At 33.8% G+C, this 26,591-nt stretch overlaps 1 protein-coding gene across 4 annotated transcripts; it reads right to left on the bottom strand.

Annotated features, from left to right (window-relative positions):
• Positions 1 to 16,770: 16,770 nt before the first annotated feature.
• LOC144547572 (uncharacterized) lies at positions 16,771 to 24,603 on the bottom strand. 4 transcript variants are annotated; one of them, XM_078296242.1, is made up of 6 exons: positions 24,302 to 24,603; positions 23,015 to 23,141; positions 21,671 to 21,807; positions 18,585 to 18,845; positions 17,581 to 18,108; positions 16,771 to 16,999 (listed from the first exon to the last, which is right to left on the bottom strand). In XM_078296242.1, the coding sequence occupies exons 5-6, from the start codon at positions 18,100 to 18,102 to the stop codon at positions 16,970 to 16,972; spliced, it is 552 nt and encodes a 183-aa protein (XP_078152368.1). In that variant the 5' UTR covers positions 18,103 to 18,108; positions 18,585 to 18,845; positions 21,671 to 21,807; positions 23,015 to 23,141; positions 24,302 to 24,603; the 3' UTR covers positions 16,771 to 16,969. The 4 variants fall into 4 exon arrangements, with proteins under 4 accessions (XP_078152368.1, XP_078152371.1, XP_078152369.1 ...); XM_078296245.1 differs by having other exon boundaries at positions 16,771 to 17,353; XM_078296243.1 differs by lacking the exon at positions 24,302 to 24,603 and having other exon boundaries at positions 23,015 to 23,295.
• Positions 24,604 to 26,591: the final 1,988 nt, after the last annotated feature.

Here is a 26,591-nt window from a genome sequence, read left to right on the forward strand (position 1 = left end):
AATAATGACTGATGAGTCTTTTGGCCTTTTGGCCTTTTGGGGGATATATATACTTCCAAATCTGGCTGTTGTCAATTTCATACGACCCTTTGGAATGTAGGTCTTTTGCATGTTTGTCCTCATTTTGTCTGAAATTAGCATCATTTCGTCCTGGAACTAATAGCTCCAAAATCTGATATTGCTTTGACCTCATTACGATTTTTAATTTTGTGTAATAAATTTGTAATAATAGAACAATGTATTCTTTGTTAATTTTTTTGTTTTCAATGAAAATGATATATATTTTTTATTTATTTATAACAGGATCATGGCCTCGTGTTGCTTCACTTTTATTATTTGGTTCATTTAATTTTAGTTATGAGTTGTGTAGACAAGAAAGCAAAGCAATGGCAAGTAAGATATAATGGGGAAGTAATCACATTGGAAATTTGTTTTAATAACCAATTAAGATTGGAGGGGTACTTTCATAAAAAAAAATTCAAACGATTATTATCTGAAAGTGGGAATAAAAATAATGATGGTGATGTCAGGTCCTTGTTTCCTAAGCGAAAGGATTCTTGCCCAAGAAAAAATTCTGACTTGTCAAGAGGCTGCAACATTTTTTAAGAAATTCTGGTGGTATCCCCTTATTAGCCGACATTTTTTTTTTACCCCATTAAAAAATTATTTTAATAATAATAACCAAAGTTTATCAAAAGTTTTAAAAATACCCCACCCGTGAAAATTTTCCACGGGCTGGAATTGAAATTCCCATTTTTTTGTATTGAAATATTAGAAATGTTGGATATATTTCTTTGAAAATAGATGGAATACAATATAATTTGATTTATTAGAAAGACTGTAACAAATAACTCGGATCAATATTTTTCAGGTCGGATTTTTCGCGGCTGTAAGAAAAATTAATATATTTTTTTATGTGTTATTGGAAAAAAATAAAAATGCTTAGATTCTGAGTTATTGATCTCGGTTCAAAAGTCACTTCTATGTAATATAGAAAATATTGTGATCCATTTAGGACATTTAATTTATGGAAAGTTATATCTATTTTTGAAAAAAAACAAAAACTTTAAGTTATTTAATAATTATTATTCAAAAAGAATTCTCAAAATAGATACAACTTTTTATAAATTAAATGTCCTAGAAGGATCACAATATTTTCTAGATTACATAGAAGTGACTTTTGAACCGGGATCAATAACTCAGAATCTAAGCATTTTTATTTTTTTCCAATAACACATAAAAAAATATATTAATTTTTCTTACAGCCGCGAAAAATCCGACCTGAAAAATATTGATCCGAGTTATTTGTTACAGTCTTTCTAATAAATCAAATTATATTGTATTCCATCTATTTTCAAAGAAATATATCCAACATTTCTAATATTTCAATACAAAAAAAATGGGAATTTCAATTCCAGCCTGTGGAAAATTTCCACGGGTGGGGTATTTTTTAAACTTTTGCTAAACTTTGGTTATTATTATTAAAATAATTTTTTAATGGAGTAAAAATAAAAATGTCGGCCTTATTAGCGTCAACCTTAGATTTAACAGTGTTTTAATAGAGTTTAATTAATAGTTCTTCGAAATGTTAAATATTATCAAACTTTTTAGATGAGATTATTCAGCGTTTGGAATATTATTTAATACTATATGCATTATTAGAATCTTTAATAGGTTATATTTAAGAGTAATTATAATTTTTTCCATCTATCCATCCTCTATTTCTTCTTCCAACTAACTAATTTTATATTTTAACTATAATTACAATTTCTAACAACCTTTATTTCTTTCCTCTTTCTCCCTTCATGTTCCACCTCCGCCTCCACCTCCTCCCTCTCCCACCTCCGCCTCTCTCACCTCCACCTCTCCCATCTCCGCCACTCACCTCTGCCTCTCTCACCTCCATCTCTCCCACCTCCGCCTCTACCACCCTCTTGCACCTCCACATTCTACCTCCGCCTCCGCCTCCATTTTTCCACCATCTCCCACCTTAAAATAGTAAATACGATAAGCTCCCTCCCTCTTACACCTTCGTCTCCATTTTTTCCGTCTATGCATGTTGCTCTAGCTCCAACGGACGTTCTGCTGGAGATCATCCGTCACTCCATCTCAATCAAAAACGCCTCTGCTGGGAATGAATACTTCAACGTGCATGAATGAATACTTCAACGTGTATGAATGAATACTAGAGCACGCCTCTACCGGTAGAGTGGAAAAAACATGCCGTGCCGTGTTGTGACCTGTGCTGTGCTGTACCGTGACCAAAATGTCAAGGGAAGGTCACGGCACGTGAATGATCATGGCACGCGAGTCAGATCCATCACGTGCGGTGTCCAAACGTAACTTGTCACGTTTCTCACGTTTAACTATTTTTTCATAATTTAAGTTAGTTTCTGCAAGATTCACCATTTGATTAAGACCTAACGGTCCTAATTACATGTGACTCGCGTGATTACGTGCCATGCTGTGTCGTGATCGAATCTTTCGCGTGCCGTGACCAAAATGTCAAGGGGTGGTCACGGCACGCGACACGCAGGTCACAACACGGAACAGTAACACGTGTCGTGCCGTAACCGTGTCATTCGGTGACAGAGCCGACTCCGCCGTGCCATTTTTCCCACACTATCTACCGGGTCAGATCCATCACTGTCGACCGTATCAAAATAATTTTGTATATGTGAATGCAATTAATCCATTTCATGTCTATATTCCCCTTTCTCATGAAGAAGCGAGTTATTTGCAAAGAACAAAGCTTTATTAATTGAGAATTAGGTCATTGCGTACTAAGTAAATGACATAATTTTTTTTTTAAATAGAGATATATGAATTAATACTTGATGTCTTAGATATTAATATTTGATATCTTATGTATGAATACTTGAGTAACAAGATATTAAATGTCATCATGGATCTCATTTGAAAGATAAAATTGTGTAGAAAATATCCGTGGTTTTAGATTTGCAAAATTTCTCACAGGTCGTCAGAAATATTGGTTAGATTGAATGGAGAGAAAATCTAAAAACGTGTAAAAGATGGATGAGTGATGTGTCCGGCTTTTTTATTTACACTTGCACGATGCGGATGAATATTTTCTCGATGATGTATGAATACTTGCATGATTAGATATGAATACTTGTTCTACAGATAACTCGAAAGTATGTCATTATGAATTTCATTTAAAAGATAAAATTGTATAGAAAACATTTGGGATTTTAAATTTGCAAAATTCTTCACATATTGTTAAAAATATTAATTTAATGACTAAAAATGAAATAAAAAATTGTTACGGAGATAGCTAGGTGCTCTAATAAAAAAATTGTCACAGACGAGTTATCCAGTTTCCCAAGCAAAATATATATAATAGAAGGATTCTTGCCCAAGAAAATTTCCGACATGGAGGCGGCAGCATATTTTAAGAAATTCTTACGGTACCCTTGCGTGCTTCTTATTATAGGTCCAAGTTGTCTACTTGTCCAACAGTATTTAATAGAGTTTAACTTTAGCTGTTGACTAAGTCAAATATGATTATATATTCCGATATTCCGAAGTTTTTCTATGAATGTTAAAGGTTTTAGAGTTTTTGATCGATAACACTTAATTATAGTATGAATTTTTTAGATGAGATTATTCCGCGTTTAGAATATTATTTAAATACTACAAACGCTATAATCTTTAATTTAAGTAATATTTACCTTCACGTTTTATAATATTATTTATTAATCATTATATGAAATAAAATACAATGTTTAATGTATGACACTTTAAAAACATCAATTTTTGTTGTATATAATTTACACAAATTAAATACATTTGTTGTTTTTTTTCTCTCTAAAATTAAATAAATTAATTGAAAAATTACCAACAAGATTAGAAGCCGCAACCTTGTGATCTGATGCCAAATGTTATTCCACTGCGCTTAAATTGAATTTAAAAGGCTTATAAATAATTCAACATTTTCGGAAAGTGGGGTGTTTTCGTTCATTTCTCAAAATGCTGAACTATACCGTGGTGTTTGTGTTATGAAATGAGATTTGAGTGAAAATATGTTATAGATTTAATTTTTTTACTCTTTTTATGTTACCAATTAAAAAAATCGGTTGTATGTGCATGGAAAATTCGCTCCTTGTGTGTTACCAAAGAGGGAAATATATATGCTGTTATTCAGATCCCAACCGTTCATCTTGGTTGAGATTTGTGCATAAAAACTTACTATGTTAAGATTCGCACATAGAAAAGTTAATTTGCAAGGTTGGGATCGAAATAACTGGTTCCTGTTTATTCTCAAGGAATAACAACAGATTTATTTCCTTCCACAGATGACCTAGCAGCTGGTTCTGTGTTATTTTTATACATAATTCAAGTTGGTCCTGAGAAATCTAAAATTGCTTTGATGCTCTTTCTTTTCAGTTTGGTATGGGCAAACTAAATCATTTTACATGACATTTGTAACAAATCCACTTGGCCACTTGTTGACTGTTAGATGGAAATTATACTTTTGGTGGAGAGAATACAAACTTCAAAATATATTTCTTATATCAAAACAAGAGTACGAGATGCTAGTTTCTTCTATTACACGGCTTCCTACAAAAGCTCTTACCTATATTTACCTATATTTATATAATACATTATAAGTCGGTTAACTCTAGAACATTCATGGTTTCTAAAAGTTATTACATAAATATTACAAGACAATTTGAATTTGAACTCTTATACATCAGCAGCCTCCTTTTTTGACTTTCTTTCACTACTACAAAAAAAATCATTTGTGTTGGAATCGCGTTCCGTCATCTGATTCTGAGACAATGCTTATCACTCCGATAGGAAATGTGTACCCGTACGCCATCAGTATGAGCCAATGGCGTTAAGCTCCAACGCGATCGGTTAGAAATTAGAGACCAACGGAAATATTAGTCTTTCGACCGTTAAATGTGCCGTTAAAATAGAAACACCATATCGTCTCTGAGTGTTATTAGCCGTTAGCAAAAGTGTATTACACCATCGGATGTGTTTGAGTTGGCGTTCGTAGTTTGTCATCTGTTATTACTTTGAACCGTTGGCGATTTCTTTTTATATATTTAATTATATATGCCTATATTAGGAGTTAGCCTCTATTTATATATAGCAATATATATATAGAGAGAGAGTAACTAATATGCATTCGGTAGCATATGGGCCGAAATGCATACGGTTCAAATTTGAAATTTCAAAATCCAAAAAGTCGATCTGAACCGTTCATCTTGTTCTCCATATTAATATGTGCTTGGAGACCAAAATTTACATTTTTCTGATTTTTTTTTACTATTTATTAAACTACTTTGAAAATTGTTGATCCAACGGTGGCTTAACAAAACAGTAAAATACTTAATAAATAGTAAACAAATTCAGAAAAATATAAATTTGGTCTCCAAGCACATATTAATATGGAGAACAAGATGAACGGTTCGGATCGACTGTTTGGATTTTGAAAAGTCGAATTTGGACCGTATGTATTTCGGCCCATATACATTCGAATGCACATTAGTCACTCTCTCTATATATTAATCCACATTTGGAATTTTTTTACTATTTATTAAGCCACTTTGAAAATCTGAAAATTCGGGAAAACAGTAAAAAGCAGTAAAATTTTCTGGACCACCAGATAGACGATTTTTAAAGTGGCTTAATAAATAGTAAAAAAATTCCAAAAATGTAAAATTTGGTCTCCAAGCACATTTCAATATGGAGATCATGTTGAGCTGTTCAGATCGATTGTTTGGATTTTCAAAATGGAAATTTTTTGCCATGGAGTAAAAAACCTCTTTTACTCTATAGCTCACCATAGCTCATCTAATATATATATATATATATATATAGAGAGAGAGAGAGAGAGGAGAGATCAAGTTATAATAATTTTTTAGTTACAACAAGTTACCACAACTATTTTCTACATTTTTAAAGTCCAAATCGTCAATCCAAACCGTTCAACATGATCTCCACAATAAAATGTGCTTCCATATCAAATTTTACATTTTTTTTGGAATTTTTTTACTATTTACTAAGATGGGTACAAAATTCAATGGTCTGAATTTGACTAGTTTTTGTACCTATCTTAATAAATAGTAAAAAAATTTCAAAAAATGTAAAATTTGATCTCCAAACACATTTTATTGTGGAGATCACATCTAATATTTTGGATCAACTATTTGGACTTTGAAAATGTAGAAAATAGTTGTGGTAACTTGTTGTAACTCAAAAATTATTGTAACTTGATCCCTCCTCAGATATATATATATATATAGAGAGAGAGAGAGAGAGAGAGAGAGAGAGAGATGGGCTTGGGTGAGACGCGGAGTATACGCGTTTGGTGCTCCATGGTACATTTTAGCCATTTTGAAAATCCAAACAACCGATCCGAACCGCTCAACACAATCTCCATATTGAAATGTGCTTGGAGACCAAATTTTACATTTTTTGAAATTTTTTTACTATTTATTAAGCCACTTTGAAAATCGCTGATCCAAGCACATTTTTTACTATTTATTAAGCCACTTTGAAAATTGCTGAAATTTTTTTACTATTTACTGTTTTTACTATTCACCCGGATTTTCAGATTTTCAAAGTGGCTTAATAAATAGGAAAAAAATTCCAAAAAATGTAAAATTTGGCCTCCAAGCACATTTCAATATGGAGATCACATCTAACGGTTCGGATCGGTTGTTTGGACTTTCAAAATGAAAATATGGTGTGAAGTACAAACACGTGGTGCTCCGCATCTCATCCAAGTCCATCTCTCTCTATATATATATATAGAGAGAGAGAGAGAGAGATGGGCTATGGTGCATTGCAATGCATGGAGGGGTTTGTGCATTGGACCATAAATCTAAAATTTAAAATCCAAATGGCCGATCCAAACCATTCATCTTGTTCTCCATATTAATATGTGCTTGGAGACCAAATTTTACATTTTTCTGAATTTTTTTACTATTTATTAAGTATTTTACAAAATTGTTGATCCAACGGTGACTGCTGATTTTACTGTTTTGTTAAGCCACCGTTGGATCAACAATTTTGTAGAATACTTAATAAATAGTAAAAAAAATTCAGAAAAATGTAAAATTTGGTCTCAAAGCACATATTAATATGGAGAACAAGATGAATGGTTTGGATCGATCATTTGAATTTTGAATTTTAGATTTATGGTCCAATGCACAAACCCCTCCATGCATTGCAATGCACCATAGCCCATCTATATATATATATATATATATATATATATATATAGGGATAAGCTACCATACATTGCAATGCATGAAGGGCTCTATGCATTGCATTGTGAGCTGTTGGATCTCCCTTAAAATTTGTGCAGATCTGATAAATGAGATTGAAAATATTGTCTCTGGATTTCAAATTAGGCAGAAATGACCCTCCATTTCGCAAACCCTTCCACCCGGTCCCAGCCAGCCCTAGGCCTCCAGCTCCTCTCTTCTCCTGTCGACGCCACCTCTAGCGAACCCTAGCCCAGCCCTTGAGAGCTCTCCCGCTCCTCTCCTCTACTGTCGGCGGCACCTCCAGCGACCCTCAGCCCCGATATTTGGACAGCTCTCCCGCTCCTCTCCTCTCCTGCTTCACCTCCAGCGACCCCCATTGTCAGAGGTTTGTTATTTTAAGCCTTTTTTGTACTTATTTTGGATCTATAGTGATCGATTCCAAGCCTCGTTTTTTTTTGTACTTATGATGAGAATCTGGGCTCTCAAAATTTTTTCTCAGTGTAACAATATAGGGTAAATTATATTCAGTTCCTTGCTCCGTACTTTGACTCGGGACTGTTTTGACATGAGCTGAATTAGAAAATTTAAATTGGTGGCTGAAATATGCACTAAATTTATGTAATTGTAGCATGTATTGTAATCATGCAATAAGCTATATTACTAATGGTAAATGGATTCTCATCATCAATAGGTTGTTTTAGTTGATCATTATTACTACATATTTGGTTGTTTACTTGTGAGATTTATGCCTTAAAGGAGGGTAATTTAGCTATTATGATATGATCATAATATATGCATGCCTTGTAATCCGAACAGAATAGAAATCATACATAGTGAATTTTCCCTTATTTACAGCCAAATTTTGCTCTGAAAGGGAAAGGTGAAAAGAACCAGCAACCCTTTTGCTTTTTTCCCCCTCCATCTATTAATTACTAGAATAATTATTTCAATCCCCACACTTCAGTACCCGCATTGTACCCCCAACTCTTAAACATATTTTAACTTCCCATAAACTAACTTAACTAACTAGTTTAATTAAATTTATTCACAACACTGTGATCTTCCAAGTTTAATTAAATTCATGGGTATAAATACTTGGAATATAATAAATTAATACTTGCATGTCTAACTTGATATAACTATATAGAGGGACCACTCAAACTACATGGGAAAAGAATCATACACGTTTTTAGAGGTGGGTTTTTTTTCAATATCTTCCACATTTCTCACGTTCTATGAGGAATTTTGCGAATCTAAAACCATGAACATATTCTACGCAATTTTATCTTTCAAATGAGATCCATAATGACGTACTTTCGGATTCATCGTCACACAAGTATTTATACCTCATTGTGCAAGTATTTATACCTCATCGTGCAAGTATTTATACCTATACTTGTAAGTATTTTATCCCTAATCGTGGACCCCGCATTTCCGCATCACATTTCCCTAATCGTTCCTGCGTCAACCTTTCTCTAACAAAAATAGTTGACCACATAGGTATAAATACTTCCGTGCGTAGATATAAATACTTGTAATACTTGATATTAATACTTTTAAATGTCAGCAGTGTCATATGTGAAAAATACTAGGTATAAATACTTAAATGATGAGGTATAAATACTTGTGTGATGACGAGCTTGAAAGTATGTCATCATGGATCTCATTTGAAAGATAAAATTGCGTAGAAGACGTTCGTGGTTTTAGATTCGCAAAATTCCTTATAAATCATGAGAAATGTGGATGAGATTAAACAAATAAAATTGGGGGATAATGGGGGGATGAGAGTGCGGGTACTCATATCACGTCCCTAATTACTATTGTTTTTCTTTTCATGGCATATCTGTTATATTATGTTAAATTCATGATGTACCACCATTTTCAAAAGGTTCCATATAATATATAGGAATACATGTGCTTTACACACACACAAAGTGATTGTTCCAATTTGGGTAGATTTATCCCCAAAGATGGAAAAATTAGTAAGACACATTTGTTGGGGAGGAACTTGAGATGAGGTTAAAGTGGTTGAGAAACAAATAAGGTGCTAGAATCACGTTTGCTTCATTTTGCTAGTTTCTTTAGTATAAATTAAATGATCAATATCTGTTAATATGATAATGTCATCTCATTATCTACCATTACTGATATATGTCAGTGATTTAGAAATAACTTTTTAACTCCTGTTTCTTGTAAATTAAATGATTGCCATATATTAGAACAAGTTTAGATTAATTTATAGAAAGTGTTTAACCATCACTAATTTAATAGGCAGCAGTTCTGCATTACACATACACAAAGTTCAAGACCCCAAATTTCATAAATCATCTGTTATTTATCTTTCTTTTTTAAAAAAAAATAACTATCAGCAATTTGATATTAAACCTTTTATTTATTTAATAATTATAGAGCCAAAGGTAGATAGAAGCCAAAACTAACTTGAAATAAGCCTCGAGCTATTAACTCTAAGAAAATTAAAATATGGTCCTGTGCTAACTTTAATTAGGAATCTTTTGTGATATGGTTTAGCTTTTTTAATGAGAATTGATGGATTTGCTATCGGTCTTCCTCAAATAGGTTATTGAAAGATATATTTATTATGGCATTGAGTGTTGTTAACTTGGAGCCAAGATAGCTTCTGCCAAATTATCAAAAAAAAAAAAAAACTTGGAGCCAAGATGAAGCACACCTCATCAAGCACATTTTGACAAGAGGAGCCTCTGTTCTAAGTACCAACCTCCATGGTATGGTCACAAATAGCAAGAAAGAAAGAGAGAACTGTTGAGATGGTTATGCAAATATAAATTGCATTGGCTTAGGATTGTACATATTTGTAATGCACAACAAGCTATAGCAAGGGAAAATTAATTATTTTTTCGAGTTAACAATGTTTGACATTTTTGCTTAGTGCAGTCAGCAATATAGTTTTTTTCATCTTTACACAAAAGATGCAATACTTGAAGGATGTTAGTTGTTTGCTTAAGATTGTGATGTTTGCTCATAATTGCTCTACTATGTATTTGCTTATGTTGTTTGCTGTTATACAATTAGAGCAGTGAGTTGTTCATGGGATCCTGATATGAGAATGTCTCTATTGGAGTATAGTTAAATTGTATGCTTTCATTGGCTGTGTTTAGCCTATGCTTTACATTTTAAGATATTCTTAGCTTACACAAGTAAAAATAAAAAATAAAGAAATTAAAAGAAACCATGCCAAAACTGATTTCAACAAATCAGTTCTTTCATTAGCTGTCTGTACTTAGCCTGCATGTGCTTACATAACTAGCAAAAAAATTACAATTAAAAGAAATTAAAAACCTAGAACTCTATTCAATTAGCTGTACTTAAGCGGTTAAGCCTATGCGATCCATCTCTAAGCCTTCCTATGTTTTTCACTTCTAAGTTCTAACTAGCTACAAAGCATGGTAAAACAACCCCAAATTAGTCTCTGACGGGTAAAACAACTCCATCTTATCTTCACAAATATTATACTTATTTTGATACAACTAAATAAAAAATAAATAAACATCACAACAAAACATCCATCTTATATTCACAAGAAAATATTAGACTAAAATCTGAATTGCACCTACAGTGATTTTCTGCCCATGCTCATCCTCCTTGTGGCTGGCTATCTCTTCATAACTCTACAAATCTGTTGAACTTGTGCCAGAATTAATGTCTTCTCTTAGCTATTTCAAAAGAGTAACACAGATTAGAATTTAGGTATGTTAGTCAGTACATGTCAAAATTACCAAATAGTATGCTAATATGTCAAATATAAAATGCATTGCAGTATGTAAACATATATGTAAATACTTTTTAGAAACCGAGATTTTAAGTCTCTCTAATTTAACTAACAAATTTGATTAGAAAAATACACAATAGAATTGCACAACAGATCCTGAAACATTGAGAACTAAGGTGCTTCTGTTTTTCTATATGTGCTTATTTCAGTAAAAAAAAACAAATATGTTATTCTAATGCGACACAGATATTACTAATTTCTTCCTTTCCATGGCATTTCATAGACCTCTTATGATAAATGCAGAAACTTCAATTAAACAGGTCCTTGAAATATCATGGAAATGAAACCTACCCAATTAAATAAAGCACAAAATGAAATCTTTGAATTCAGGACCCAGGCATTTCAGACATTTAAACCAGCAACATATCTTCTGTGGCAATTTGTAAGGCTCAAGTGAAGCCGGGTCAATATCAGGCCATTTTAGTTAAGTTGTAAAGAAAAACATAAAATTTTAGAGATCATGTCAACAAATGCATTGTACATGCTAAAACAAAAAAGCTTATTTGTTGTCTTGTATATATTTGCTGTGAAATCTTACCCCACGAATACTGGTGTGAATAGTGGATACTCAGAATCCAACTTGCATTAATTTTACAGTGGATACAAAAGTTATAGCTGTTATTGTAACATTTAATATATAAATGCAAAATCTATTAAAACTGTTCAAATAAGAAAAAGAAAGAAAAAACAACCCACGAAAATTGTTCTACAATGCATACAAGCACATAACTTGCTCCTGGGGGTCGTACCTCTGACAGGAGAGATCGATTTGACTGGGTTACGCTGGAGGTGGCGCCGACAGGAGAGGAGAGGAGCGGGAGAGATCGAGGAGGAGGTTCTAGGCTGGGGTTCGCTGGAGGTGGCGCCGACAGGAGACTGTAGCACCCAAGTCTTACTCCTATATATAGAACAATGCATGCAACACTAAATTAACCAACATAATTAATCTGTAGCACTAAATTAATCTAAGTACCATCATTAATTAACCTATGTTCTGTTGCAACAAATTAGAACCACCCCAAGACATACCAGATCAATCACACACCGGTCCCCTCCACACGTATGACTAAACTAAAGCCAGCAATGAATATTTCAAAAATAACACCCCCACTGGTTGTACTTACACCAAAAAACCACCAGCATTGTACTCATATCAATTAATAGCAAAACACAACCATTAATTGTTAGCTTAGACAATGTACATCACAATTACCTAACGTTTTTAATTTCCCTCCTCATAAAGTGGTAGTGGTAGAATATACTCCAACAAGTACCAACACCACCGCTCACGAATCTGGGCCAGTTTTGCGAGAGGATATGGATTCTGTGGTAGGGGATGCTGCATATATTTAAATGAAAACATATTAATAATGGTGCATGTATGATTATTTAAGAACTTAAAAATCAGTTCATGATGAAAACAAATTGACATACCTGATGTGGAAATCGTCTTGTGTAGTGACAGATGATGAAATCCATATTTTTCATCACATAGTATCCACACTCCCAGTTGGATACTTGCTGTGGAGACTGAAAATAGAGTTTGAAAATAAAATTCAATTTTATTAGTGCAATTTTATAAACCAAGCTTCTGTGAGTCTAAACTCCAAAAGTACATATACTAAAGTAGCAATAACTAAGCCACACAACAAGGGGCTAATGATATAAACTAACTACACCATAATTTTTATTGACATGTACTGGTGAAGGGGTATAGCATCTTCAATATCAGCCAAATATTGTTCAAGTATCCTCTGTACTGGTTCATTGATGTTTCTTTTATGTTTGAACTTGAAATAAGTTAAAATGAAATACTCCATTAAATTGTATAATACCTCAAACATTGCCCAGTCACAACTTTGTCTCTCCTCGGATTGATGTCCAGTCTCCCGTAGATATTCGGTATAAGCCCTACAATTAATAAAGGTCAGTATGGTACTTATCCTAAGAATTTATCACGTAGATCAGATTATTACTTTGTATTTTACATAATAATAATTTGCTTACTCTCGCAAATGGGATTCGATTGGGAACACCCTCCCGTAGATTCAATGGCTGAAATCAAGTCATCAATCTACAATTAGCTATACAACAATGGCATGAGAAATAGTGCATTAAAAAAACAAAATGTAAGTGATTAAAAAGGGTATTGAAACAAATTCATCCTTTTGAAGGGCTAACCAAAAAAAAAATTTCTAATTGCAATTCCAATTCCTAGAAATCAATGCAGTGTAGTATCCTAACAGATTATAGTGAAATAAACGCATTGTAGACTCCAACAGATTAAAGTGAAATAGAACCTTATCCATAGTGAAAACCGTAAAGAGAACAACCAAGTACGAAGTGATCTGGCCTATTTTCTTCTTGAAAATGTATATTAATTTGGATAATTTTTGCCAATTCTTACCAATAATTGCAATCTAAACTTCACTACTATCTTAGAATGTTGAGATTGGCACAAAAACTAGGAAACATATAAAAGAATTAAAAAGAGAGAGCAATTTAGGAGTTTACTCAGGGATGATGCGAAAGGCGAGAAGCGTGTCTTGAAAAATGAGAAATTGGAGGGGCTTTGGGAGATCGGAATAGCCGAGGCGAAGCATGGCACTGAGCTTGTCGCAAGCGTGTAAAAGCAACTGTTTGACTGTTAGGAGCATGGGCTTCACAAATCTGTTCGATTGTTACGGTCGGACACATGACTGTGTAACCCGGACACATGGCACTGAGCATGGCACTGATCTGTTCTCTCTCTCTCTCTCTCTCTCTCTCTCTCTTTTGTAAAACCAACGGTAGTGGGTAAAAAAAATTGACGGAGAGAGGAATAGCGTATTCCAACCTTTGGCTGGGTTAGCGGAGAGAAAGGCGGGGATAAAGCCTGAGAAGACCAGAGAGGAGAGGCAGATAGGCACAGAGGCGGTGAGCTAGGTTTAGGTCGGGAGGCAGAGAGGCGGGAGGGTTTGGGTGAGCGGAGATTTGGTCTGCAGAGGGAGCGAGAGGGTAATTAATTTGGTTCTGGCGCACGATTAATTGGCGCAGGAGGAAAGCCGGCGCTTGCTTTGCCAATCTACGCACCTAGGCCGTTTACCGGTGTTTTATTGTAACGCCGCTTGGGTTAGCGTCGGGAGATGGTTATTTTCTTGTTGTATTAGGGTTGTAAATGCTCTATTATTTTGTTATTTGGAGACACTACTAGAGTGCTTCAAACACCTTCAATTGGAGTGTTATTATGGTTGAAAATACCATATAATTTTGCCATCTAGAGGCACTACTAGAGTGCTACAAAGACTTTCAATTAGAGTGTTGTATTAGAGTTGCAACTATCTCTTCTTTTACCATACAGAGACATTACTAGAGTGCTCCAAACACCTTTAATTGGAGTGTTGTATTAGGGTTGTAAATGCCCTATTTTCTTGCCATTTAGAAACACTACTAGAGTGCTCCAAACACCTTCAATTGGAGTGTTGTATTTGGATCGTAAATGCTCTATTATCTTGCCATCTGGAGAGACTACTAGAGTTCTCCAAACACCTTCATTTGGAGTGTTGTATTAGGATTGTAAATGCCCTATTGTCTTGTCATATAGAGACACTACTAGAGTTCTCCAAACGCCTTTATTTGGAGTGTTGTATTATAGTTGTAAATACCCTATTATCTTGCTATAGAGGGACACTATTAGAGTGCCCCAAATAGGGCTGGGCAAAAAAGCTCGAACTCGTAACTCGCTCATAACTCACTCATTTACAGTTCGTTTAACTCGGCTCATTTAAAACTCAGCTCATTTACAACTCGAGTTGGTCAACTCGTTTAATAAATGAGCTGAGTTCGAGTTGGCCCCAACTCGCTCATTTATAACTCGAGTTACATAAACTTACATAGTATTGGTCACAATAAATCTCAAAATAATCAAACCCGAATCTCTAGACTGTTATTTGTGCTTTGAGATTCGTGTAAAATATGTTTGAACTTGTGTTGTAATACTATCACTGGTTAAACGAGTTGTAAGCCAACTCGAGTTGATAACGAGCTGAGTTTGAACTTGTGTTGTAATACTATCACTGGTTAAACAAGTTATAAATGAGTTGTGAGCCAACTCGAGTTTATAACGAGCTGAGTTCGAGTTGGCTCTACAACTCGTTATTATCATCTCAACTCGAGTTGGCTCACTCGTTTATTAAACGAGCCGAGTTTGAGTTGGGGGTAACTCGCTCAAACTCGGCTCATTTATAGTCCTAGCCCCAAATACCTTCAATTAGAGTATTGTATTAGGGTTTTAAATAACATATTATCTTGTCATATAGAGGCACTACTAGATTGCTCCAAACACATTCAATTGGATTATTGTATTAGAGCTGTAGATGCCCTATTATATTGTCATATGGACACACTATTAGAATGATCCAAAGACTTTCAATTCGAGTGTTTTATTTGAGTTACAACTACCCTCTTATGTTGTCATTTGGAGATACTACTAGAGTGTTGCAAAGACTTTCAATTGAAGTGTTATATTACCATATAGAGACATTACTATAGTGCTCCAAACACCTTCAATTTGGGTATTTTATTAGGGCTACAACTACTCTCTTATGTTGTCATCTGGAGATACCATTAGGGTGCTGCAAAAACTTTCAATTGGAGTGTTGTATTAGGATTGTAAATGTCTTATTATCTTACAATCTGGAGACACTCTTAGAGTGCTTCAAACACCTTTCAATTAGAGTGTTGTTTTAGGATTGTAAATGCTCTATTACTTTGTCATTTAGAGACACTACAAGAGTGCTACAAACACATTCAATTATAGTGTTGTATTAGAATTGTAAATCCCTATTATTTTGCCATCTATAGACACTACACTGTTGGAGGAGAGACGAAGTTAGATCTGAGAGATGGAGAAGAAAACTGAGATCCGTTAAGGAACCGTTAACTGCTATATCACTGGAAAGGGGTCCCATAGTCGCTACACACAGCAGCTAATAAAACAGTACAAGGGCATAGTTGTAATGAGGATAATTAAAAATACCTCTCTGTATCAGTAGCTTTCTATTCTTCTGTTTTCTTTGTAGCCAGCCTCTATATAAGGCTGCATCTTGTATCAGATTGGAATTAATAAAAAGTATAATCATTTTAGAGAATTTCTCTCTTGTTCACATTACTGGTTTCGTAGCTCCGAGCCAGTAATTCTATCCAATTGATTCTCTTGTTTGCTTTTCCTTGATTTATCTCTTCTTGATTGCATTTGACGCCTGAGATCGCTGCAGCTACCTAGTCTCAACCCTTTTTTTTTTCCTCTTCTTGATGATTACTTAAGTCTCAACCTATAATGGATCCTCATCGAAGCTTTAGCTACAGGCTTCACAAAAGGGGTTGACATGTATATGCGTGTGCATAATTGTCCCTGCTTTGCTATCAATATGTTACGACAGGAAATAAATTTTTTACAGCACGATATCTTTATCTTTATTAGTCCGAACTTTAACTGAACCAAAATTATGCAACAGTTTGCATTCAAGTATTAACGCTCCTTTTTCTTAGAAGTGTGAAAACATTATAGTTCATTCACCTTGGAAAAGTAGAGAACAATATTTACCATTATCAGAACCATATATAAATGACAGAGAGCAGTAGCAGCACAAGTGAGGCGCTCAGACATGAAAATTTTGTCAAGAAATTAACTCAGTGAAAGTAACTAATTATACGGACAAACAGGAAAGCATGTATTCAAGAGGACACACCAAGCAATTCCAAAAAAAATAGAGAGGATAAAAAAAATATGCACAAACAATGCACATGACTACTTGCTACACTGAAGAACTAAGATCTTCCCCACTGGTAATTCCTAAAAACTAACTCAGAAACATTAGCAGGAAAGGTTGCTCCAACTTATGCTTGGCGGCTCTATCTGACAAAGGCTGCAATTCTATGAAGTCATGTCATCCTCTTTTAACACCTGTTGATGAAATTGCCCGAGTGTTGTCATCAAAAGTCTCCTCACTAATGAGTAAAATATACAGATATGAATGAAACCAATTCTTTTTTTTAGTTTTTGGAGGTTGCTTGGCAGAAACTGACCAACAAATTCTAATGTACTAAATAAAAGCTACACAGAATACCAATCAAAAGAAAAAGGGAAAAAATAAAACCAAAAAGTATCTGTCTATAATTTAATTTTAATAACAGCCTATATTGAAATCCCCAGTAAAGGGATCTGAATTCTCAGAAAGAATGGTGGCATGCATACTAATCCCGACCAGCTCAACACTGTACCAGCACCAAACCTTCATAAAATTTGGTAACAACTTATCTGTAATTTTGACAAATGCAAACAAAGCAAGCCACATGTCAATAGTTTTCCAAATAAGCTACCATATTTTCAAATCCCAGTATCTTTAAACTACTATCATTTTAAATTTGATTCTGTCACTTCGAAGTTTCTTAATGCTAACAACATAACAAAAAATTCACATAGTTATGTAAAACCTAAAAATATTATACTAGGGAAAAAAAACAAAGAAAACTATAAAGACTAACCCTATCCTGTGAAAGTTGCTGACGTAACCGATCCACCTCAGCACTCAATTCTGGAATCTTGCGATTCTCCTTGTACAACTGATGAAATTTCATTTTCCACTTTTGCATTGTGGCCATTAGCTTCTCATTCTTCGCCTTGAGATCAGAATTCAACTTTTTTATAACTTCCATTGCTTGTTCATTTGCCTGCAGCTCCAAGTCTTTCTTATTTTTGTATTCCATCAGCTCCTTGACGTTCCTCAGATTCTCTAACTCGAAGACTTCTTTTTTGAGACTCTCAACCAACTCAAGAGCCTCTGAAAGCCTTCGCTCCTTCTCTTCAACAACTCTTACACACCCCCCCTCTCTCTCCTTCAAGTTAGCATTGAGGTTGCTGAGAACTCGGTTGCTTTCCTTGACCATCGCCAGTTCGGCCCTAAGCATCTCAATCTCCACATGTTGAAGCCTGTAATTTTTTTCCAATTCAGCCATATGCTTTCTGGCTTGTGTACCATTCTGAGTTGTCTTGCTACCTGAAGCCATTCCTTGCTGAAAAGATAACAAATTAACTATTAATGTCCTACCCAAAGCTATATGTTCATTTTCTTAGTGTCATCCAATGTGTGGGCACTTGGTGCTGAAACAAATTCCCTTTTTGTCCATCTGCAATAGAAACTAAATACTAGTATACTAGTATCCATATTAGACATTGAAGATGTTGTCTAGCACACAATTAGGACTGGAATTTTAGACACAAATTAATTAATCAGTTCAACTCCTTAAAATAACATTTGGAAAGAAAAATTGAACTGTGGAATCCCAACTGATCAAGACCGTCTATTTAGATTCAATGTTTCAAATCTATTTAAGTCCTAAACTAATCTATCAGAATTTAATTGGCAACATCATCTTATCTGATCAATCTGGACCTTTAGATCTAATTTAGTCGGCATAAATCCTGCCAGAAGCTCTCAGATTAACACACATAATTAAGGAAAAAATAATGTTTAGAAATTAAATTTTACCGTTGAAAGACAATAGCCCGTTATAATTCAAATTTCCCGCGTTCAACACAAAGGCCGAGTATACACAACTATTTTCTCGTCAAGTAAAAATGGAGAAAACATTAGATAACATTCTAAAGCTAAAACAACAACAATAATAATAACAAATAATAATAAAAATAAAAAATAACAATAATAAGAACTTGCCTCAGAGCGAGATGAGAGTTTCACAAAAGACAAGGCTGGTACCAATTTTTTTATGTTGGTTTTCCAAGACAAGATCTGCAAAGGGTTGTGGAAATTTAGAAAGGAAGAAAATTAGGTTAACTTGTGCACAGATAGGATTGTGGAAATTACAAAATCTTCCCAAAACCCCCACAAAATATATTAGAAAGGAAACAATTTGAAATAATAAATTGAAAAAAGTAAAGAATTATGAATTCAGAAATGAAGAACAAACAAATCTAATCCTAAGAACATCAAAATAGAAATAGATCGCCTGAGGAAAAAAGAATATATAAATTATTCAAATCCATAAAGGATTAAGAGTTCAAAACTAAGCAAAAAGCAGATCCAGCCCTAAGAACATCCAAATAGACAGACAATAAAAAAATAAAAATAAAAGAGGGGAAACAAGAATGTAGAATTTGATCAAAATATGTTTACCAAATAGAAAAAGCTAGTACATTGTCTTACTAGATTTTATAGGTTCTTCTTGTCAGATCAGCCACAAGTAGGGAGAAAACCAAAATTAAAAATCTTTATAAACCCTAAATCCAGACAGAGTGCACCTAAATGATGCCACATCAGTTGAGCAAATTAGACACACTAGTAATAACCTATATCGTTCCATATCACATGATTGTGCCATATGAAGTACTGACAAGTGGGACCCAGATCAGATGTAAGAGGTCTTGATGAGATTGTAGTCAAATGGAGGGTGTACTTAATAATAAACATTACTAAAATGGCCATATCACAAGCGGAAAGTGATGAAGTCCTAAACCTAATTGCAAATAAGACCAGCTTTTCATGTGTTGGTGAAAGATAAAAAAAAAAATCCTGCAAACTGATAAAAATCTTATATTTAATCTATAACATAGTATATAATAGCCAAGCGCTCTTCTAATATATTTAAAATTTAAAAAAAAAAATCAGCTTTTCTACCTTATCTTTGAACAGATATAATATCAGGTTTTGACTAACTTTTTCAATCAAATAGGGAGGGAGAGATACAGATTTCAAATTTCAATGTTATATAGGGATATATGTGATATTTGCATGTTTTTGGAATAGTCATAGAATTTTACTTTTTGCAGTAGCGTGTATAAAATTTTTACAATTTACACCAGTATAGAGAAATTAAATAAGCATGAACAAACTGTCCAGTGTTACACGTGCAACATTCTAACAAGAATAAAAAAGATAAAAGTGTAGTACCATTTACTGTACCCTTTTGTTCTGTAGGAAGTTCCAAGAGAAATTTGCAAATTTTGCAAATTAAAATTAAGCTATTTTGCTTAATTATTGACCTGTAATTTGGTCAAATTTTAAAGTTCATTTCAATTCAACAATAACCCCATCTTTCAAAAGAAAAGCTAGGAAAGAAAGAACAACCCTGATAAAGAACAAAAAAGGAAAAAAGAATATATATGTCAGCTAATAATTATAATTCATGCATCTAAATTTATAAGAAAAAATATTCATGAAGGAAGAATAACTATATCTCCTGTCTCTGATGACATTCTGTCGCCGAATGCACATAAGCACATACATGCATTCAGGTATTACATGATGCATCTCCAGTAGTAAACTTTCATTTGAAATCACCACAGAATATATTATAATTATTTATTTCCTTACAAAGATGGAAAATATGTTACCTAAGGTTTTCCTTTATTTCATGTAATACATGCCCCAAAAGTATTCTCTCAAGTAATCAAACAGTACTCTCAATACTAATTTTGGGAGTTAATAAAATAAACCACGACGGTATCTTTGCATGAAACTAAAAATATTTGACTGCTAAGATATCTTGCTTAGCATTAAGTATATCTTCGATAGTAAAATTGCTATGCCTGAGAGAAGAACTTTTGCAAATGAGGTGTATTCTTCTAATAATAAATTGCTCAAAAAATTGATTTTATTTTTAGGCGAAAACACACATTATTTAGATGACTTTGACTGTTGTAAAAGGTCACTTTGTGACTGACTGAATGTACTTTGATGTACTTAAAAAGTAACGGAAGATGTAGCGAATGTGTTACGTGATATCTTCAATCACACAACATTGTATTATGTGGAACTAGTAGTATAAATTTTCTTTCTGCATAAATAAACCATTTTTTGTGAAGGGCATGCTGGCTTCAAAAAGATACACTCTTTAACCATACTGTTTTTATTAGTGAAAAATATACATTTGTTTCCAGCTAGTTCTATCACCAAACCTCAGTATACTTTTTGGGGACAAAAATGAAACTTTCATGGTCTATTGTAGCTCTCTGATGCAATTGAAAGTGCACACAACAGAGGAAAAAGCAAATGCAGAAAACAAAATATTGAATGTATAATTTTAGGTTAAACAGATCCAATATATCTTTTTTGGCTAAAAGTCAAACACAAAAGTCATTTTTTGATTAAAAAGTATGGTTTAGACTAAGTACTTTTTCTGGCAATTTTTAATTTAAGTATGACAAAAAGTATATTAACAGGAAAAAAAATGAAATATTTAACCCGAAACTATTTATTTGAACAAAAAAAAGAGAAATATAAGAGTTACAAGACACCAAAAACTTGGCGAATGAGGGCTAGCTACTGCCCACAATCACTGTTGTCAACCAAGTAAACGAAGGATAAAATATTGAAGATAACTAAATTTGTATGACTGGACAAAGCATCAACTGGGAATAAATAGAATTTGTATTTCACATATCAAAATGAACTCAAAAACATGTTTCTAGATACAACAATACAAAGAGAATAGAGACATCTAATTCTAACAAAAAGATAACAGTATCTTAACCAGATTATATTGATAAATTTTGGAGAAGGAAAAGCTAAAACAATATCTACTTCTTAATGGTCCATCACCAGTTAAGAATCTTAACCTCTATAAGCATGAAGCATTAGCAGGTGGGCCCTCCTTGTGAGAGGTGAAACTGCAATCACTTGATCTTTCTGCAGGGCATGTTTGCACATGCATGTTTGGCAGGTAACATGGCCTGGAGGATCCAGCACTGCCATCCTAATTGCCAAATTTAAGACAAACAATTGGAACAAATATGATTATAAAGATTAGCAGTGCAAAGTGCATAACCAGTTGAGTGAGGTATAAGATTATAATTAGATAATTTAAATACCTTTTTTTATTTTATTAGACAAAACAACATGTTTAGAACGGAATTATATACTGGTCCAAGATATTGTTTTGGTTGGTTATTAATACATCATAAATAGAAGTTATGGTGACACTACAGCCAAGATAACCGAACCCACATATGACTAACTGAAAGCGTTGGACAGCTCAGGGGGTTTATTCGGCATCTTCCTATTACAAAACCATGTCAACAGGGGGGTTGATTGAATGGAACTTTGCTTTCATTTGGAAGACTAATACCCCTCCAAAGGTAAAGGTTTTCATTGTACTGCTCCTGAAAAAAAGGCTTCTCACTCATGATATTATGGCAAGAAGGCGCATGCAATGTGAGCAAAGATGTCTAATGTGTGTTCACTGCAGTCAAGAGACAGCATATCACCTTTTTTTCAGATGCAAATATGCAACAATGTTTTGGAGAGGTATCTCAAGGTGTAAGGGAAGAGATGTCCTTACCGTAGACAATTCAATCCAACAGACATGGGAGAAATCGTGGGAAAAATTCAGACAGGAGCCGGCCACGACAAAGAGAGATTGGGCAAATTTGTTTATGTGCACGTTGTGGAATATATGGAAGCAGAGGAACGATAAAGTATTTTCTGACAAGCTCAAGCCTCCAAATATTCTGGTACAACAAATACTCCAAGAGGCGCAACTATGGATGAGATACTGTACTGGACCAGCGATCAGAGAAGGGATAGGCTAGATGGACAATAGAGGTTTTTGTAATAATTGTATTTTAAGTTGAGGTTAGCTGTTTAGGAATGATGTAATCAATTGGTAGCCTCTACCAATATTTTCAAAAAAAGAAATTAATCCAACCGAACCAAGTGCCTTATGAATGCATTAAGAGACCTCTTCTCAAGTTTGCTGAACCAGCACCACTCATGTATAATGGTAACAGGTAAGAGATACAACATGACATATAGGTCTATATGCATCCAGACCCAAAAATTGTTGGATTTTTGTACCACCTGATTGCTATTAGAATTTTCCAACCATCATGTGTTGCTTAAATTGGCACAATACCAAGCCAGTATGCACCAACCAAAAGGAAAAACACTTGATACCAATGTACCTGTCAAATTGGTGATGTTGGCTGAATAATCTTCGCTTTTTTGTTTAACATGATCAATAATTCTGTCCCCATTAGTTCAATCATGGAGGCTTTTATTATGCTCTCAATGCAGCATGTTTCTGATTACCTGCCAAAATGGGTTTGAATAATAAGGTAAATAACCAGGTTTGAATTATAAGGTAAATAACCAGGTGTATATATTTTGGAAAATGAAACAGCCTTCATGCCTTCACTGGAGTGGGAAAAATGACATGATGAAGCCGGCTCTGTCACAGAACGGCACAACATGAATGTCAGTTACGTGCCGTGACTATCTTTTGAAAATTGGCACAACATGTCACGTGAAAGATCTGGTTACGGCATGGCATGGCACGTGGTCATGCGAGTCACGAGTAATTAGGACCGTTAATCTTGATCAAATGGTGAATCTTGAATAAACTTGGGCACAGCGTGACTCACGTGGCGTGACCATTCGCGTGCCATGACCATCCCTCGACATTTTGGTCACGGCACAAGACCAAAATCACAACATGTTAGCCACGGTACATCACATTTTTTTTACTCTAGCCTTCACTTAGTTAAACTCCACTTAGTGTAATTCATAAGGGTATTGGTAACCAACCAATAGGGAAAGAGGTGAGATAAGATGTTATACAGAAGGATCTGGAAAAAAACTATTTTATGTCGGCAACAGAAGCTCAAGATTATGGTATTATTGATCGCATAATAAAATCCAAAAAAGAAAATGAAATAAAACCTGAGTGATCCGAGTGATGAAATAGATTTCAAAGTCGAATTTTCCTTTTTTGAATATGGAGTATCCCATATTCAAAAAAGAAAAATTGAGAAAAATAGCATCTGATCGAAAGAAAGAAATTGGATTCTGCAAGGTAAGGGAAGGTATGGGAAATCATATCTGGTTTTGGACAAGCAACATTTCCACCTTATACTGGTAATCCCTTCAATACAATAAGGAGTCTATTTTGATTTTCTACATATGGTTTGCACTTCTTTCTTCCCAATTGTCCTTTTGCTTTCGGCTATGTAACAATGTGTCACCACAACAGCTTGGGAACATTGGTCGCCCTAAACTTGACAAAAAAAGAACACTTCTCAAACGATTCTGATGAACAAAAGGAAAACCAATTCGGACTCATTTGGCACAACGGTTATTCCCAATGAACAACATATACACCAAGTAGACAGACCTTAGTACAGAAACCTAGCACAAAATACTTCAGAACTTAAGTAAACATAAAAAATCTAACCAAAATGTAATAATATTACCATAGTAGCATCAACATTTCATATGTATCAGCAACTGGAGAACTACACAAACTGATACGCTTGCCACGAAAGAAACGCCAGTTCTGCCAGAAAACTTCATACCTCTTCACAACAAAATGGGCAAAAAAAATGCGCTGTTCAGGGCACCCTATCAATTGTAATTAAGAAAGGCGAATTCAAATATAAATGGATTGAGTCTGGCGCCCCGCATACAAGTAGAGAGGAGACTGCCATACGCGATCAGAGATATAGAAGGGTTGAGGTCACAACATTTCTTTTTCTTTTTTCTTTTTTCTTTTTTCTTTTTTCTTTTTTCTTTTTTCTTTTTTCTTTTTTAGGAGGTGGAACGAGCCGAATTTTTTATTAATAGAAATAAAATAAAAAAAATATCGAAAAACGGGGTTACTTTTGAATATTTGCGAAAAGTAGGTAGATCGGGTTGTCACAACCCGTCCCACCGGACGGGTCTAATTAACCCGTCCGTTAATCTGTGATTACACCAACCTAATCAACCTTCACGGAAATTAAAAAAAAAAACAAAAAGCCGGACGGGTTAAGGTGTCCCGTCCCGACCGAAATAAATAAATAAATCCCGGACGGATTAAGAGGTCCCGTCCCGGATCAAAATCAAAATAAAAAAAAATAAATAAATAAATAAAAAAAAGGAAAAAAAAAGAAAGAATAACCGGACGGGTTAAGTAACCCCGTCCAGGATATGATATTATATTAGGATTAAATATTATAATATAATATTATGTTGTATATTATGTTGTATATTATAATATAATATAATTAGGATTAAATCTTATAATATAATATAATATTATGTTGTAAATCCGGACGGGTTAAATATTATATTATATTAGGATTTTATATATATTATATTATTTTTTGTTTTTATATTATATTATATTATGATTTTATATATATTATATTTTTTGTTTTTTATACTATATTATTATATTAATATACTTATATATATATTATATTATGAATAGAACTAGTTTAGTTGTGCTTAAGCTTACCAAAGTGTTTGCTGGGCTTAACTTCAAAATCCATCAAATCGGTTTCAAATGACGAATTCGAACCGTTGAAATCCGCCTATCTTATGAGTGATGCATCTACATGTGAAAATTTTAAACGTTCGAATTAATTTAGTATAAAGTCAAGCGGTAAAAAAACGTTCAAAAAATAAATGCACTAAAATTAATTTATTAACCTTTTAATTTTGACCGATTGACTTTATACTAAATTAATTCAAATGTTTACAATTTTCACATGTAGACGCATCACTCGCAAGATAGGCAGGTTCTAACGGTTTGGATTTGTCATTTGAAACCGATTTAATAAGTTTTGGAGTTAAGCTCACCAAATACTTTGGTGAGCTTAAGCACAACAAAACTAGTTCTATTCATAATATAATATATATATAAGTATATTAATATAATAATATAGTATAAAAACAAAAAATATAATATATATAAAATCATAATATAATATAATATAAAAAAACAAAAAATAATATAATATATATAAAATCCTAATATAATATAATATTTAACCCGTTCGGATTTACAACATAATATTATATTATAAGATTTAATCCTAATTATATTATATTATATTATAATATACAACATAATATACAACATAATATTATATTATATTATAATATTTAATCCTAATATAATATCATATCCTGGACGGGGTTACTCAACCCGTCTGGTTATTCTTTTTTTTTTTTTTTTTGATCCGGGACGGGACCTCTTAACCCGTCCAGGATTTATTTATTTATTTATTTATTTTCGGTCGGGACGGGACGCCTTAACCCGTCCGGCTTTTTGTTTTTTTTTTTAATTTCCGTGAAGGTTGATTAGGTTGGTGTAATCACAGATTAACGGACGGGTTAATTAGACCCGTCCGGTGGGAAGGGTTGTGACAACCCGATCTACCTACTTTTCGCAAATATTCAAAAGTAACACCGTTTTTCGATATTTTTTTTATTTAATTTCTATGAATAAAAAATTCGGGTGGAACGAGTGCGTATCCTGTGAGGTGGAACTGAGCCGGATCAAGTTGGATATACATATGCTGTTATTCCAAATAAATAACAGAACCTGTTATTCTAATCTCACCGTTTAAATTTTTCCATACACGAATTCAACGAAGTATTTTTTTCAAGAGCGAATCTCAATAATGATCAACGGTTGGGATCTGAATAACAGGAACGCTGTTGTTTCGGAGATCGAGTTGGGGCTCAAGTCGAATTCAGGATTTTTAGATTGGATCC

Source organism: Carex rostrata, chromosome 31 (genome assembly GCF_964058835.1).
Source record: "Carex rostrata chromosome 31, lpCarRost1.2, whole genome shotgun sequence".
Lineage (NCBI taxonomy): Eukaryota > Viridiplantae > Streptophyta > Magnoliopsida > Poales > Cyperaceae > Carex > Carex rostrata.